General features: G+C 39.6%; 1 protein-coding gene across 2 annotated transcripts; it reads right to left on the reverse strand.

Moving 5' to 3' along the window:
• Positions 1-1,932: 1,932 nt before the first annotated feature.
• Positions 1,933-10,269, reverse strand: LOC118746927 (large proline-rich protein bag6-B). Of its 2 annotated transcripts, none has more exons than XM_036480916.1 (11): positions 9,493-10,269; positions 9,205-9,322; positions 8,774-8,973; positions 8,571-8,702; positions 7,874-8,503; positions 7,283-7,817; positions 5,310-5,915; positions 4,405-5,001; positions 4,201-4,334; positions 2,921-3,151; positions 1,933-2,863 (listed from the first exon to the last, which is right to left on the reverse strand). In XM_036480916.1, exons 1-11 carry the CDS (start codon positions 9,556-9,558, stop codon positions 2,519-2,521), a joined length of 3,594 nt encoding a protein of 1,197 aa, XP_036336809.1. In that variant the 5' UTR covers positions 9,559-10,269; the 3' UTR covers positions 1,933-2,518. The 2 variants fall into 2 exon arrangements, with proteins under 2 accessions (XP_036336809.1, XP_036336808.1); XM_036480915.1 differs by having other exon boundaries at positions 4,405-5,085.
• Between the last annotated feature and the right edge of the window lie 3,952 nt (positions 10,270-14,221).

The following is a 14,221-nucleotide window of genomic DNA, read 5'->3' on the forward strand; positions in this document are numbered from 1 at the left end:
TCGGGCGACCTTTTGGTCAAATGTGTTACGGTTAAAGTGCGAATCATTTAATGACAGCATGCTGTAGGCGCCATCGTTGTAATTAAAATATTATTTAAATCGCCTGATTTCTATTTTGGCCATTTCGGCATCTCGGCATCTTGAACAAATTGAACCGAATTCCAAGACTATGGACGTCAATATGTGTAGTATGCGAAATGGCGAAGCACTTATTGCTGTCGTCATAACATCATGTGCCGGTGATAGCGTAGGAATGTGATTAAAAGTAAAAATTCAACAGATTTAATGAATGAATTTATCAATTACGTTTTGCGCTTTTGTACTATGAACTAGGGCTGGTATTGGCAAAAAGTTTTTTTTTTTTTTATGTACGAGTGGGCATGTACTCACAGTCTAATGTGTAAGTATTCGTACAAAATTTAAAGTTTTCGTAACAATAAAAGTATCGTGAAATTAGGAAAAATAGGACGATATTTTCAGCATAGTGGTCGATTTTTTTCAATGCTACGAGGCCAACCACTAGCAAGGTAAAGTCTCATTTACGAAACTCATGGGATTATGCATCGTCGCCGTCTTGAAAACAAGGTCGGTTAACTTTTCTTCGAACTCAAGTGAACAGCCGTTTTCGCATGCACACTAGACTGTACCAGGAAAAAACCCCGCCGTACACCACTGAGTCAAAAGTATTTTTGCAAGGGGTCGTCTTTTTGTGATTTCTTGTATGTATGTATATCTATACGGAATAGTACTTTATTCAATTAGCCGTGAAATAACTTTTCTTTGCGGGTTGCTTTTCACTGCATAAGCGGACATGCTGTGTAACCTGATTCGGCATGAATTACTATACATACTCCTCAACAGAGTTACTATCCATGGTGCACGATTTTTTGTTTTTGTTGAAATTTTCAAATTTTTGTACAAAGTTTGAAATTGGCACTTTATAGTTTTCGTTAGACACAATGGGGCGTATGAATAAAAACTAAGCAGTGGCTTTTTCTTAAATTTTCAGACCTTTTACTTTAGAAAATATTTATGTAGTAACTTACCTTGAGTATTGTTGTAGATAGATTTAAAATTTCTGTAAGTTCTTTCATGACATATGTATGTTTGCACGCTTTTCATTCAAACAATTATGTTCTATGACAAATGGTCCCTATTTTTTCTTAAGCACATACTAATCTTATTTCATTCTAATTTCGATTTCTTGTTTGTATTAACTTTCTTTGCCAAATTCGCGTACTGAAAATAAATAAAAAAAAGTTAGATGGTTACAATTCTCACCTCAAAAAACACTAAATTGTTATAAATCGTTGCCTAAACAGATCAGCGGGGCTACTTGTCTATATATGCTTGTATCTAAAAAGTCAGCAATGGATGCTCATTTTTGTGCCTATGACTACTTCTACGTACTTTTAATTATACAGATTATCTATACTTTTTGTCTGCACAGTACTCACGTCGGAGATCGGTTTTGTAAATGGCTTAGCTACGCTTTTTTCCTGTGAAGCACGTAATTACTGGATTCTTATGAAATCAGGATCAAGGTTTTGTGGTCTGAAATCAAAAACTGGTTAATTCAAATAAGTATGCCTGAATTCCAAAGTGTATAGAAAGAAAGTATCAGCCTTTATTAATTCTGAGCCACAGCAGATGGAAATGCCCAGTATTCGCAACCACGCCTGAATGGTAGTTACAAGTAAGGTTGCGCAAACTGTACTTTTTATTCTGCAATACTTTAGGAATAAAATAGGCTGATGCTTTGCATTTTTCACATTTTGGAATCAAGCGAATGTTTATCGATTTTTTTTAAAGCACGGGTTCCAATACTTGATTATTGAGTGATTTTGTTTCAATTTGGGTTATAACATTAACAATGAAAACACTCCATCGCCGTCCACAATACACTGCCATAATAGTGAGACAGACACAGCATTTTACTTGCACATAAAACTGCATTAGATCATATTTTATTTGCCTTATTTTTTATGCACTATACATAAATGTGAATCTTGTTATAGTTGTTGTTCGCCTGTTGTTTTACTTCTCTGTATATTGGATGTCTTCCTTAGTTAACCTTAATTCTCAATATGCGTGAATTTTTTTAGTATTTTTCTTTATATTAATATTAGTATCGTATAAAGTACAATTTTTTTTTTGATTAGTATGTATATGCTTTTTACCTCTACTGCTATGTTTTTGTTTCTTGTTATTGTGTTCATCTGAATGCATAATTTATCAATATGAAAAAAGCATAAACTTAAAAAAAACTGATAAAAATAAAATATAGACATAATCAAGATATATATATATTTTTTTTTTTGTTTATAACAAGTACCAGCAACTCCTCATTACCGCTTCGTCTCGCATCTTTTCTCATTATTATTATTATTACAACTTACTTTCGTTTGGGTTCTTATATTTTGCATGCATGCGATGCATATTTTTTATGCATGTTTTTGTGTTGTTTTTGTTTTTTTTTTTGTTTGCTCATTACCTAAAAAGCACCAACCTACAAATTCTACTTGTTTACAAATTTCGCGGCATGCGGATATTTATCGGGTTTGTAATCAGAGTCTTTCTTTAAACGTTCGCGCACATTCGTGCGCACCGCTTCCGTATATGTAGCTTGTACCGTAGCATCGTTGGCGATAGCTTCTGTTAGCTCTTCCGCTGTAGGCGTTCCGTCAGCCGAAGCAGCAGTCGTAGACGCACGTGGTCCAACAGTCTGTATGGCTTTGCGTACACTTCGAGCGATTAGCGAGCTCACGTCAGATGGCGGTTTATTGTTTTGTATCATTTTCCTTCGTTTGGCCGACATGCCTGATATGTACGCATCCGAGAATGGAGTTTGACTTGGCGGATTCTTAAGCAAAGAATATTACGTAAAGAACTATATCACAAAGTAATTTCAAATACTTACTGCACTTTGTATGGTTAAATCACGGGTTATGATTGGCAACCAGTCATTGGGGAAATTTCTATGCCATGGCTCTGAACCGGCGGTAACAGTGGGTAACGGTTCGGCTGGGCTGGTTTCGATTTCTACGTCTTCATCATCATCGTCGTCGTCTATGTCTATTGCAAATTGACTGTGCGGTTTAGCTTCGGATGTTGACGCCACTTCTATCATCTCCACATCAGTTTCCAATGGCTGTAGTTTAAAGAGAGATGGAGGAGATACAAATGACTCCTGGTAGATTATGGTGAGTGCAATGCGAGCATTTACTTTTATGTAATGGAAAATATGCAAAAAAATATTTGCTTTTGAACATAAATATCTTTAAGAAGATTTTGACCTTTACGTACATCGTGACGAGTGTCTAACTTCGAATCGAAAATAAAGGCCATCGTTTTTTCTAATAACGTCGCAGCTCGGTCGGCAATGGCAAACCTCCGACTGCATTTTTGCCTTGAAAAAGTTTCTAATAAAATCATTTGCCGTTCCAGATTACGGAAACGCTATCAATAATTGAAACGAAAATAAAAACTAATGATGAAAGATTTCTAAATACATATATCAATAAGTAGGGTGATAAACTGGTCGAAAATGCCATCTAAAATAAATACTAATTTAACTAAGGATTTCTGTATATGAATGTATATCGAAAAGTAGAGCGATAAAATTGTCGAAAAAAATTTATAAGTATATCGAATAGCAATAGTATTATGAGTGATCTATATAAAAAAGGCTGACTTCCAAAACGCACCAATACAATGTTTGGATACCGTTATACTGCGGCATTTAAACTGTTTGTATGTATATGCAGAGTTACGAAACATTACAACCACATACATTTCACATTTTGAATATTCAATAATGAATAACTTTACGTAATTTTCCTTTTTTGCGACACCAATCGCAATTAAAGGAGGAGGAAGAAGCTCGGCCAAACACTAACAATTAAAACCAAACGGAGCATCAACTTTGTTTCTGATGCGCCGATTACTCCAACAATGCATTTCAATAACTTTTCGGATGCGTTTTGGAAAAGTATACAATGTCAACATTTTGTAGTTCGACGTTATGGAACATTATACCTTTGTATGTTTGCCCGCGTTTTTCCTTCTTTGTGTTATAAAGAACCGAACTAACTATACGACAACAATGAGATGTATCAGTAAATCAGCCGGCAAAATTTGCAAATATTTTCAGGCATAACACTATTTGTTATTGAAAATGCTGTCTACACTCGGACTTACTATATTGGCTGGCTCCGATGCTATTGGTATATTTCTATGTACAATAAATTGTTGTGCATCAGCTGTGTCAGTTGCGGATGGAATAACTGTGTTTATATAGATGCTTAAGAAACGTAAAGCTTCATCTTGGAAATCTAGAATCAAGTGCAAAATAATTAAAATAATTGTAAAGTTTTTTAAATAACCACTTAGATATCTACTTACGTGATCGCGTCGGCACCAACAGCAGTCGCATCAATTGTGCCCAGTATAGTTCAGCATTACTTCGACCCACACACACATTCAAAACACTGTAAAGTCGTTTGACAAAGTCTTCGCAAATTTTCTTAATACGCTGTTCAAAAGCTGCCGGATTACTCTGTTCATCGCGCACAATCTCTATGAAAAGAGGTAGCATGTGCCGCAAAATATTGGCTACCGAATGACGTGAGTCATATTCTGGTCTCTCATATTGTGGCAGCAGCTCGAGTGACTCAGCAAACCAGTCAACTGCCCGATTTACAGCTGGTGGTACTGTCTCCTCATTGATTGGGCCACCAGCGAAAATACTCTGGTTGACAAAATTGAGTAACTGGGTGCGCAAATTACGACGATAGGTGTCTGTGTTAGTAGCGTTACTACCGGATGTAGCCGAAGTCTCGGTTGCGGGTGGTGCTGTTGCAGTGGTTGATGCATTGCGATTTTGACCAGATATTAAATTGCGCAAAGAGAAGAAATTGCCTGGCGTGAGACGTGGTGTTAGCGTAGGCGGTGGGGTGGGGGTGGCATTCGTGCGCGGTGTAGACGAGGACGAACCACCTACTGTGGGTGAGGAACGTACGCGTGGCAACAGATCCGTAAGTTCAACAAGTGAACGCAATGGCCGTGGATTAATCGTATTCGTGGCTAATAGATTAGAAAAAGTTCCGAATGGAAATTTGTTTAAAAATGGCGAAAAGTGTCTTGAAACCCAATTAAACTAAAAAAAAACTTTGAAGCAGGGAGAAGCTTTTCGAAAACTGCTTTATTGTGGAGAGGTTTTGAAATGAAAAATAAAAAAATTAGTCTTCTGACACTTTCAGCCATTTTGACAATTCATTTGGAGTTTCTTGTTTTTGCTTTGTACTCACTTATTATCTGAGGGTTAGAATTATTGGTCGCCGCATTCGCATTAGCTGCGTTGCTAGTTGCGTTGTTGCTAGCATTCTCTGGTTCGCGAATGTGATGACTATTACACGGTAGGAAGCGATCGAATGATGACATCATATTTGCGGGTATAAAGCGTCCATTCCAGCCATTTGCCGGTATGCCACCAATTTGCAGTTGTGGTCGTGATGTTGAACGTGTTTGTGTCGATGTTGTTGGCAAAGTACCAATTGCTAATGATGCAGAAACAGGACGATTACCGGCAGCCGCAGCTAGGCCCGCAGCTGCCGAGTCGTTGCTGTTGCGATCGTTATTGGTGGTGGCGCTGCCACTAGCATTGCCATTAGTATTGGCATTGTTATTGCCATTATTCGCTGTAGTATCGTTATTGGTGGCGGCTGTTGCCGAACCTGCTGGTGCTGCTCCTGCTGAAGCTCCTGACTGTGACTGATTGTTCCCATTATTGCCACGCGCATTCACTGCGACACTCAGTAGCGAGGGTGGCAAAATTTGTACATGAAGTTCAGTGTTGATGGGCGCAGAATTGACCATAGCCTGAATTAGACGCGACATTTGCACTTGTGGAGTATCTGGGGAGGAATGTAAAATATGATTATTTGTATAAAATATGCTTATAGTTTTTTTTGGAGTAATTAGAATAACAAAAACTAATTTGCAAAAAGCCCTAAATAATAAGTAAAACACAGATGAAGGAATTAGAAAAATGTATGATATTTTTTTACATAAAATAGTTTCGGAAATTATAACGAGAAATTCAGAAGTAGCATTTTAGGGCGATTATTAATTTAGCACATACTATGTAGATTAATAAGTACGGAAAGCAGAACACATTTACGCAACATAACCGACCAGCTTATTGTAGAGGTATTACTAAGCTCTGCTTAAATACGCTAGTCTAATAATCGTTACCGCCCATCTCAACTATCCGTAGACCCAGGAAACGCCGTGGGCCTATCCAGAAAGGGGTGTTATCTGAGTGAGTTTAAGGAATACGTAGTAGTTAAGGCTTCTAAAGTCGAGGTAACGAAGCTATTCCATGGTATGTGGTTGAGCTCCGATGGTGACCTTCTCACGTACCAAGGAGGTGGCCTCCTCTAATGGCTTCGGAATGAATGCATGACTCGCTGTTTAATTCTTCTTGTTAGGATCAGAATGACCGAGGATAACTTTAGGAACTGCGGATCAAAGTGGTATAGCATCAAATAGCTCTGCCAAGGCTAAGGACTTCCACGCCAGCATTATTACCCAAAAACCCTCACAGAATGTGATTTCTCTGGTTGACGGAGTTAACAATAAGTTACTCACATCAGAGGTGAATTTGAAAGTATCCAAGTGTTCTTCCCACTTCTTCCGTCTATCAGGTTACCGAATGACAATTTCAGATCCCTGATTGCCAACATAAATACGTTCTTTGGCTGGTATAACGGCTTTAAGCGGAAAGCTTCGGGAGATAGAATTCGATGGCATACCAGGTTAGGAGAAATCTTTCGTACGCATGCCTTTTTTTAATTTTAAAACTTGCTGTGATAATACCTAGTGAGGGACGAAGTGGTTAAGGTAATGGCAGTTATGGCTACATCGTTCAGGCACATCTTTAAATACTTAACCAATTTATATTTGGATTCCCTAGCTTTTCATAAGTTTTATCGGTATCAACTAGCGAGTGTTTCTTAACATCGAAAATGATTAGTAAGATTAGTCAAAAGTCAGAATACGCAGAGTTTGTCTATGCATAACCCAAACAACTGAACGAAGCGCAACGATACAATCATTTGCAGCTTTTATAAGATAAATAAAAAACCTACTGCCAAAATACAGTCCACGTCTGGGTTGAAGCATAATTTCTATGGTATTACCATCTACAAGAGTTGTAAAATGCAAATAAATAAAAATACAGTATATACAAATATAAGCCGTGAGGCATATTTTTACTTACCGTTGCTTTGCGTGGCTGCGTTCGTAGCTGCCGCTGTACTTGGAGTGTTGTTGGGATTGACCAACGGTTCATCGACAGGATCCTCAATGGAACTGCCGCTGCCGCTGCCACTAGCACTTGTGCTGTTGCTATTGCGATTGCTTTCATCACTGTTGCTATTATTACCAGCTGTGTTAGCACCGGCAGCATTACCCGTTGCTACTCCATTACCGCTTGCTGTTGTCGGTGGTGAACTGGTTGTTATAGTTACAGGGTGGTTGTAACGTGGTGTTATATAAGTACGCGAACGCGGACGCGCTTGATTGGTGCCAGTTGCGGCCGCAGCTGCCGCCGCTGCAGCAGCTGATAAATAATTATTGGAACTAACATAGCCACTTTGCTCGACCAGTATTGGCCGACAGGTGAGAAACCGTGGAGCTGGTTGTGATACGTCCAACATCAGATCGGATATGGCGTGTTGAGCATGTGACATGTAATGAAGCGCTTCCGAAACACGATTGTATAGACGTTGTGCGCTCTCGCGTTCATTTGTATCCTGGAATGAAGCATATTTTACAATTTTAGTTTATTTAATTTAATTTTCTCACTAACCTCTTCATCGAAGGTTGGATCATTATTTAATAGTTCGTAGAATTGCTGAATGAACGGATTCATACGAGTTTGCACGGTGCGCATTTGATCGACTACTTCGGCTAAGACGCGTGTATTGGTGCGTCTTCGGGAAGCATTCTCTTCGGTATTTGTACCTGCCGTATTGGTAGACGCATTCGACGTATCTACTGCCGATGTATCGGCCGATGCCGGATTTGTAGTCGTAGTAGTATTGTTTGTAGCATCTGTGCCAGAAGCATCGGAAGAAACGCTGATATTAGCACCCACACCATCGTAAGGATCATCAATTACGTCCTCTATGATGACCGCAGCAGTATCAGCATCAACTGCAGCGCCGCCGCCATCACTGGCATCCATGGCAGCAGTTGTTTCAGCACTAATTGCGGCGCCTGCCTCGCCTTCATTGGAACCAAACACTGTTGGTAATTGCACGACAGTCACGTTGGTATTACTATTACGACGCAAGGCTGCAGATACAGCATCTTGTACCATTTCGACAATATTTTGGTTTTGTGGCAAATCGGCAGCGGTGAAACCCACTTCAACCACCGTCGATTCCATTGTCCAGCTGCCACGTGCTAGTATATCCAAAGAGGTATTATTCAGTCCCTATGGAAAAATGTTAGTTTAATATTTGCAGATTAATTATATGTATATCAGGGCAGAAAGTATTTACCCTCTCGGGATCTTCCAAGTAAGCCGCAATATTGTTTGCACAATCTAACATGTGTCGGGCCACTGTTATACGATTCATACAAAAAGAAGACGAGGCAGCAAAGGGATTTACAGGTTGCTGACTATTATTTTGCTATTGTCATAAAAAAAAACGAGTAAGTTCTTAACATTTTCCCAACGTTTCAAGTTTAGCTAAATACATACTACAGGGTTCATTGGTATTGCCATGGTGCCGACGACCATGCCATCCAATGCTCGAAACAGTGGCGAGTTTCGCATGCCAGCACGATTGGCCGGACGCTCACGTGCATTCGGTGTGTCGTTCGACGATGAGTTGGAAGTCGAGGAACCACGTTGCGATGGTGGTGGGCGTTCGGCCACATGTACAACCTTGCCGTCAACATCTAAAAATATAAAAGCAATTTCAAATGACGCTCTTTGCAAAAATTTGACACACGATAATCTTTGGGTCGTCAAAGTCTTATCGTTTACTGACTGACCACATTGTGCATATGAATTTTTGATATATATGATAAGAAAAGTATCACGCAACGCTAGTTTTAAGTATCGAGTTTTCACTGTATCTATGCATAAGTGAATTCAGCATGTTTTGCTATTCATATCTATTGACTCACCATATTCTTTCAATTGTTTCTCATCAGCAAGTACACGTCCGCAATAAATGATACGCTGTTGGTCGGCCGCGATATTGGTCTTTTCAGCGATTTTGTCCTTAAATTCCCGTATAGTCAGCTACAAAATGTATGAAAAAATATTGAAAAGTTACAAAATCATAAAGCATCTAATTCGCGGGGGAGGCGACTGGCAGACATCTCCTCCCCCGCCACCAGCAACCACGGGAGAGGTACAGCCAATCGTATATGCTAAGGGTATTTCCTGCTACTTTGGCACGGCACACTTACCTCATTGTCAATACTAAAATCATGCGTCTGTGCATCGAGCGTTTTTACTCTTAAATTTATTAACATTTTGCGAATTGATGGCAGAACCCTAACGGAGCACTGAAAATTGTGGCTGATGAAATGTAAGCAGAGGTAGCGCCCGAGCGCAGCTAAGGATTTGCCAGAAAATCACAGAAAAAGGTTATGATTTATAAGCGATTGCGCCCGTTTAATTGCTCGATCAGTTAACTTTTGCAATTAATTGAATTTTCTGTTTTGTTTTCACTTGTGTTTTGAAAAAAATTAATTTTTCCAGAACTTTTTTACATCAAACGGTGCAAACGTTGAAAATGTCAAAATCGGGCAATTGACGTTCCCTTGACAGCTATTAGTGCGTGTGTTTTTTCTTTTTATTTCGCACTGCTTTTGGTTTTTTCGAAAGATTAGCAACGTTCACTTCATACTAATTCGTTGTACTATTTCGCTCACACTGCTCGAAATGAAGGGCGGTCGGAATACAGCTATACTCTTCTTACACACAGGCTTCTAAGCGGAGCACCAACTTAATCATCGATGCTGAAGGAAAAATTCTATAGGCGGCCTGAAACGCAGCCACTTTCACAGCTTTTTCACCGCAAAATATTTAATATTTCAGCGAAATGGAGTTGTTACACTTTTTTCTGCACACTATATTTTTCAACCTTTGAGTATTTAGAGTAGTTTGACACTTTTTTAAGGTGTTTTTCAATTAAAATTTCACAGCCACACACAATTCGGCATTCGACTTTTGCTCCACGACCGAAATGCTGCCGGATGTAGTGAAAAACTTGCGTTGCCAACTATTGTTGGTGGGTGTTGCCGGAATTTTTTATTTTCCTTGTAATTTACCGGATTTTTTTTTCAGGGTCTAATCAGATTGACAGTGCACTGACAAAGTGAAGTCATACAGGATTCAATCTTGAATCATTTCAATTTTTAATGAGGTTTATTGGCTTTTTAGTTTCCCTATTCTAAAAATGTTCCGAATAGTATCGGTTAATTTGAGTGAGGTAAAAAAAAAATAACTTCCAACTTGAAAGAGCAAATACGAAAGAATTCAATTATCCTTTTCCTCCGACTACAGGGAAACAGCGGAAAAATGTTGTAAAATCATACGAATCCCTCTAAGAACTTTTGGGAAATGATGCTGAAGTGACAGTCCATGGCCAGATACGAATTAGGCTCGTTCGGGTTACTTAGACCCGACTGCCGTGGGAATGATAGGGAAAAAATCTTTAATTTGGAGGGACAAAAAGGCCTCCAACCAATTAACACGCTTAGGATCATAATTCTCAATTCTCTTTTCCCTTCTCTGTCCTCTACTCAAAAGTAAACGGCTACCTCGCCGAACTTTATCACTTCTTCATTGCAAGGGGCCTAACCCTCTCAAAAATCCCTATCTCCGGGCTTCAACAAGGCAAAAATTCCGACGGTGCACAACCCGAAAATTTCAGGGATTACCTTTGATAGCCTGTTTTCTTTCTCCGCGCACACAACCGCAATTAGCCATAAAGTTCAGAGCCGCAAAAAAGTGCTCACGTCGCGCGGGCGAGCACCTGGGGCAAAGGACAAAGAAACGTGTCTGGCAACACATAAGCCCGACCGACGGGTTTTGAACAATACTTCACATGATTGGTCAGCGGATACTACTTGGACGCAGTAGACGAAGCTGTAAACTTGCCAAAACGCGGTACTCCATATAGCGACAAGATGCCTTCTGATGTTACCTGAGCACCACCTACATAGTGAGGCCCAAATGCTTCCCGTTAGGGAGCATAACAATATGCTAAGCAAGTAGTTTCTGGTGGGATGTCACAGGCGTGAGCACCCCAACAGACCCCTGTTTGAGGAACAGCATCCGCCCAAGCACGTCAGAAGGTTTATTTTCGAATACGCGAACACGGTCCAGACCTACATCGACCAACCGCTAGACTCGACGACGTCCCGAGAGTAATCGGCGGCATTCATAGAGAGTCGGTCACGACCTAACATGACCCTTGCCCTATGAATGCCCAATCACAGTTGCAGACTCTGAACTTCGTCTGCCACGAGTGACCACCGCCTGTAAAAGCTTCTTGAAAAAGCTTTTCCTAAAATCCATTTACTGTTCGGAGGCGGCGCAAGACTGTAGGTCCCCCCATTTGTGTAACAACATCGAAGCGACCACAACAAATCGGAGGAAAAGCTCGGCTAAACACTTAGCAAAAGTTTGAGTTCCAAAATAATAATATTATTAATTGTCTTTGGCCTAAGGCGGTTCAGTCTTCAGATTGCCAGCTTATTTTATTCAAAGTCTACCAAATTGGATTCTTTCAGCAAGAAGCACAAAATTCTAAGGGTTGTGTGTAGCGGCTTACTCGCCCTTCCCATATGGGTTAGGTCGTTAGTCGTTGTTGCCTAGCTCAATTAACGGCATAAGTGGGATACGCACGGGTTAGACGGGTCTGTACGAAACAGAAAAGCGAGTTTGCAAAGAAGGTTTGCGGGGTTTGGTTAGGGGCCTACGGGGCTTCCTTCCTAGGAATTTAATTTTAAACAATATGCCAAATATTTGACGCAGATGCCACAAGCAAGCTAGGAAGCTTCTAGATGCGGTGCTGGAATTGCTATGATGCCATTCACGGGGCTATACCTTAGAACGTTGGTTACTGCCTCTCGGTAAATTTCTTCGATGTCCTGTCTGTACACTATCGTCCGTTAGTTCTGACGTGCCTGGAAACCGGTTCTTTTTCAAGAAGGGGTTTGGGTGCTACTAGCGGAAGGAACCGTGCGGAAACTGTTTGAAAACTATAGTCTTGTGTCCCTTGACATAAAGCGTATTTTGCTTAGTACGTAAGTGAGGTTCAGTTGATATCAGAAGGCATCCCGTGGCTGTATGGAGTGCAGTATTTTTAAAAGTCAATAACTTCGTCAACAAAGTGACTGTAGCGGTACTATGCACTTGAAGATGACCAGTTGATGCTGAGAGGAGCTCAAGTGTCAATGTCTGTGGAAAGGCAAGTTTATATATGATGAGACTCCCTTTGTTGGAAGGATCTCGAGGGCTCAATCGTGGAATCATCGTCCCTTCCTTCTTCCCTTTTTATTGCAGTGCGGCTTTAGTGTTAAGAGGAGCTGGGAATTAGAACATGCACAAATTGTAAAACCGTTTTTGGGCTGGGTTATACACATTTTTCGATTAAGACTCGAAGTTTCTTGCCAATCGCGGTAACAGTCGATCGACATCTGGTGGTATTGTCGATTTCCGATTTCCCTAATACGACCCAGAAGCCTAGGACGAGTTGAAGTTCGAAGCCCATTTAGAGGTTGAAAAGCTCACTTCCAAGAAAAAAGTTTCAAACAAGAGCTACGTATTTTTATCCTCAAAATCCGAATCTGTAAAAACATGTCTATCCATGTCTTCCGGTCGAAGCCGGCCGAAACCGGAAGTCGATAATACCACCAAAAATTGAACAAACACGATTTGGCAGGTAATATTCTTGCGTTTTTCAATGAAAAAACATTTCCCTCCATTTTAGAGGGGGTGGACGGGTGGTCTAGGACACCCTGTATATCTCTTTCGGAGGTAGTATAAATCTTTAAATTCTTTCTTTCTCCGCTGCAATACGGCTATTATCTATGTATATAGAGCAGCTTACATGAGTTTAAAATTGGAGGGAATACTGTGATTATTAAGCCTAAATGTGCATGCGTTTCCTGAAGAGTTCTTTGGCGATTTTTGGCTATGAAATGGTCAACTAACAATTGCACCCTATTCAGCTTAATAATAATAAATTTAATAAATATAAAATTTTACTTATATTTGTGGGCATCCTGGTTCATTGATACACATCCATACATACATATATATGCACATTAGGGTGCATCACTAAAAATAGTTTCGAGTTTTTCACCGGAATTATACAATTTAGTGTATTTTAACACTGTCGCCAAAATTATGCGGAAAAATTTTAAGATTAACATTAGCTCAACTCGATTTGAACATGTCTCAGAAAACCTCATTATTTTGATTCCGCTGATAAAATTTTCAAACATTTTTATGTAGAACTTTTAAGCTTAAACTCTATTATCATCTGAGGTGATTTTTCGAAAAACTATCTTTAAAACCAAATTTTATTTAGAAAAAACTCGATTTTTGGAGGTTTTTCAAATAGGTCCAGCTCAAGGCGCATCCATATAAGGTGGTGGCAATTGCATATATGTAAGTAAAAATCCCGTGTATATTGTTATTGCTTTTTGGTACATCAGGATGTCAAAACCAAAGAAAATAGGAGAAAATTTTCGCCAATTCGTTTTGTTGGCATCCTAAAGTTACACCATTTCGTCTCGGATGACATTCTCCTGTACTAGTGTAGATGCAAAAATATCCAATCAGCTGTTCAATCAACACCATCTGGTATTGATGCGCTTTGGTCCAGCTCACGTAAATCTTAATATTTTTCCGAAATATTTTGGCGGAATTATTAAAATCCATATACTAAATTTATACAGTACCAGTTTTTTTGTATGGAGCGTGATGTAGCCTAATGTACTTAGATACTTTAATATACAATTTCTTGGAATTTTTTTTGCGAACTTTAACATTTGCTTCTTACATATGTACGTATTTAATACCATGTTGCTGTTGACAGGATTCATGTTCAACATCCGCGATGAAAATAAATGAACCGTCAAACAGCAAGCAACGCATACAACAAAACCAATTAAGTAT

Source organism: Rhagoletis pomonella, unplaced genomic scaffold (genome assembly GCF_013731165.1).
Source record: "Rhagoletis pomonella isolate Grant_MI unplaced genomic scaffold, Rhpom_1.0 Rhpom_scaffold_00011, whole genome shotgun sequence".
In the NCBI taxonomy this organism is placed as follows: Eukaryota; Metazoa; Arthropoda; class Insecta; order Diptera; family Tephritidae; genus Rhagoletis; species Rhagoletis pomonella.

Bases quoted from the DNA above. Each gene is read 5' to 3' on its own strand.
- LOC118746927 (XM_036480915.1), bottom strand. From the start codon at position 9,558: ATGTTAATAAATTTAAGAGTAAAAACGCTCGATGCACAGACGCATGAT. The intron at 8,703-8,773 runs GTATGTATTTAG...TTATGACAATAG, and splicing joins CAATACCAATGAACCCTGTA to CAAAATAATAGTCAGCAACC. The intron at 5,086-5,309 runs GTGAGTACAAAG...CTAATCTATTAG, and splicing joins TTCTAACCCTCAGATAATAA to CCACGAATACGATTAATCCA.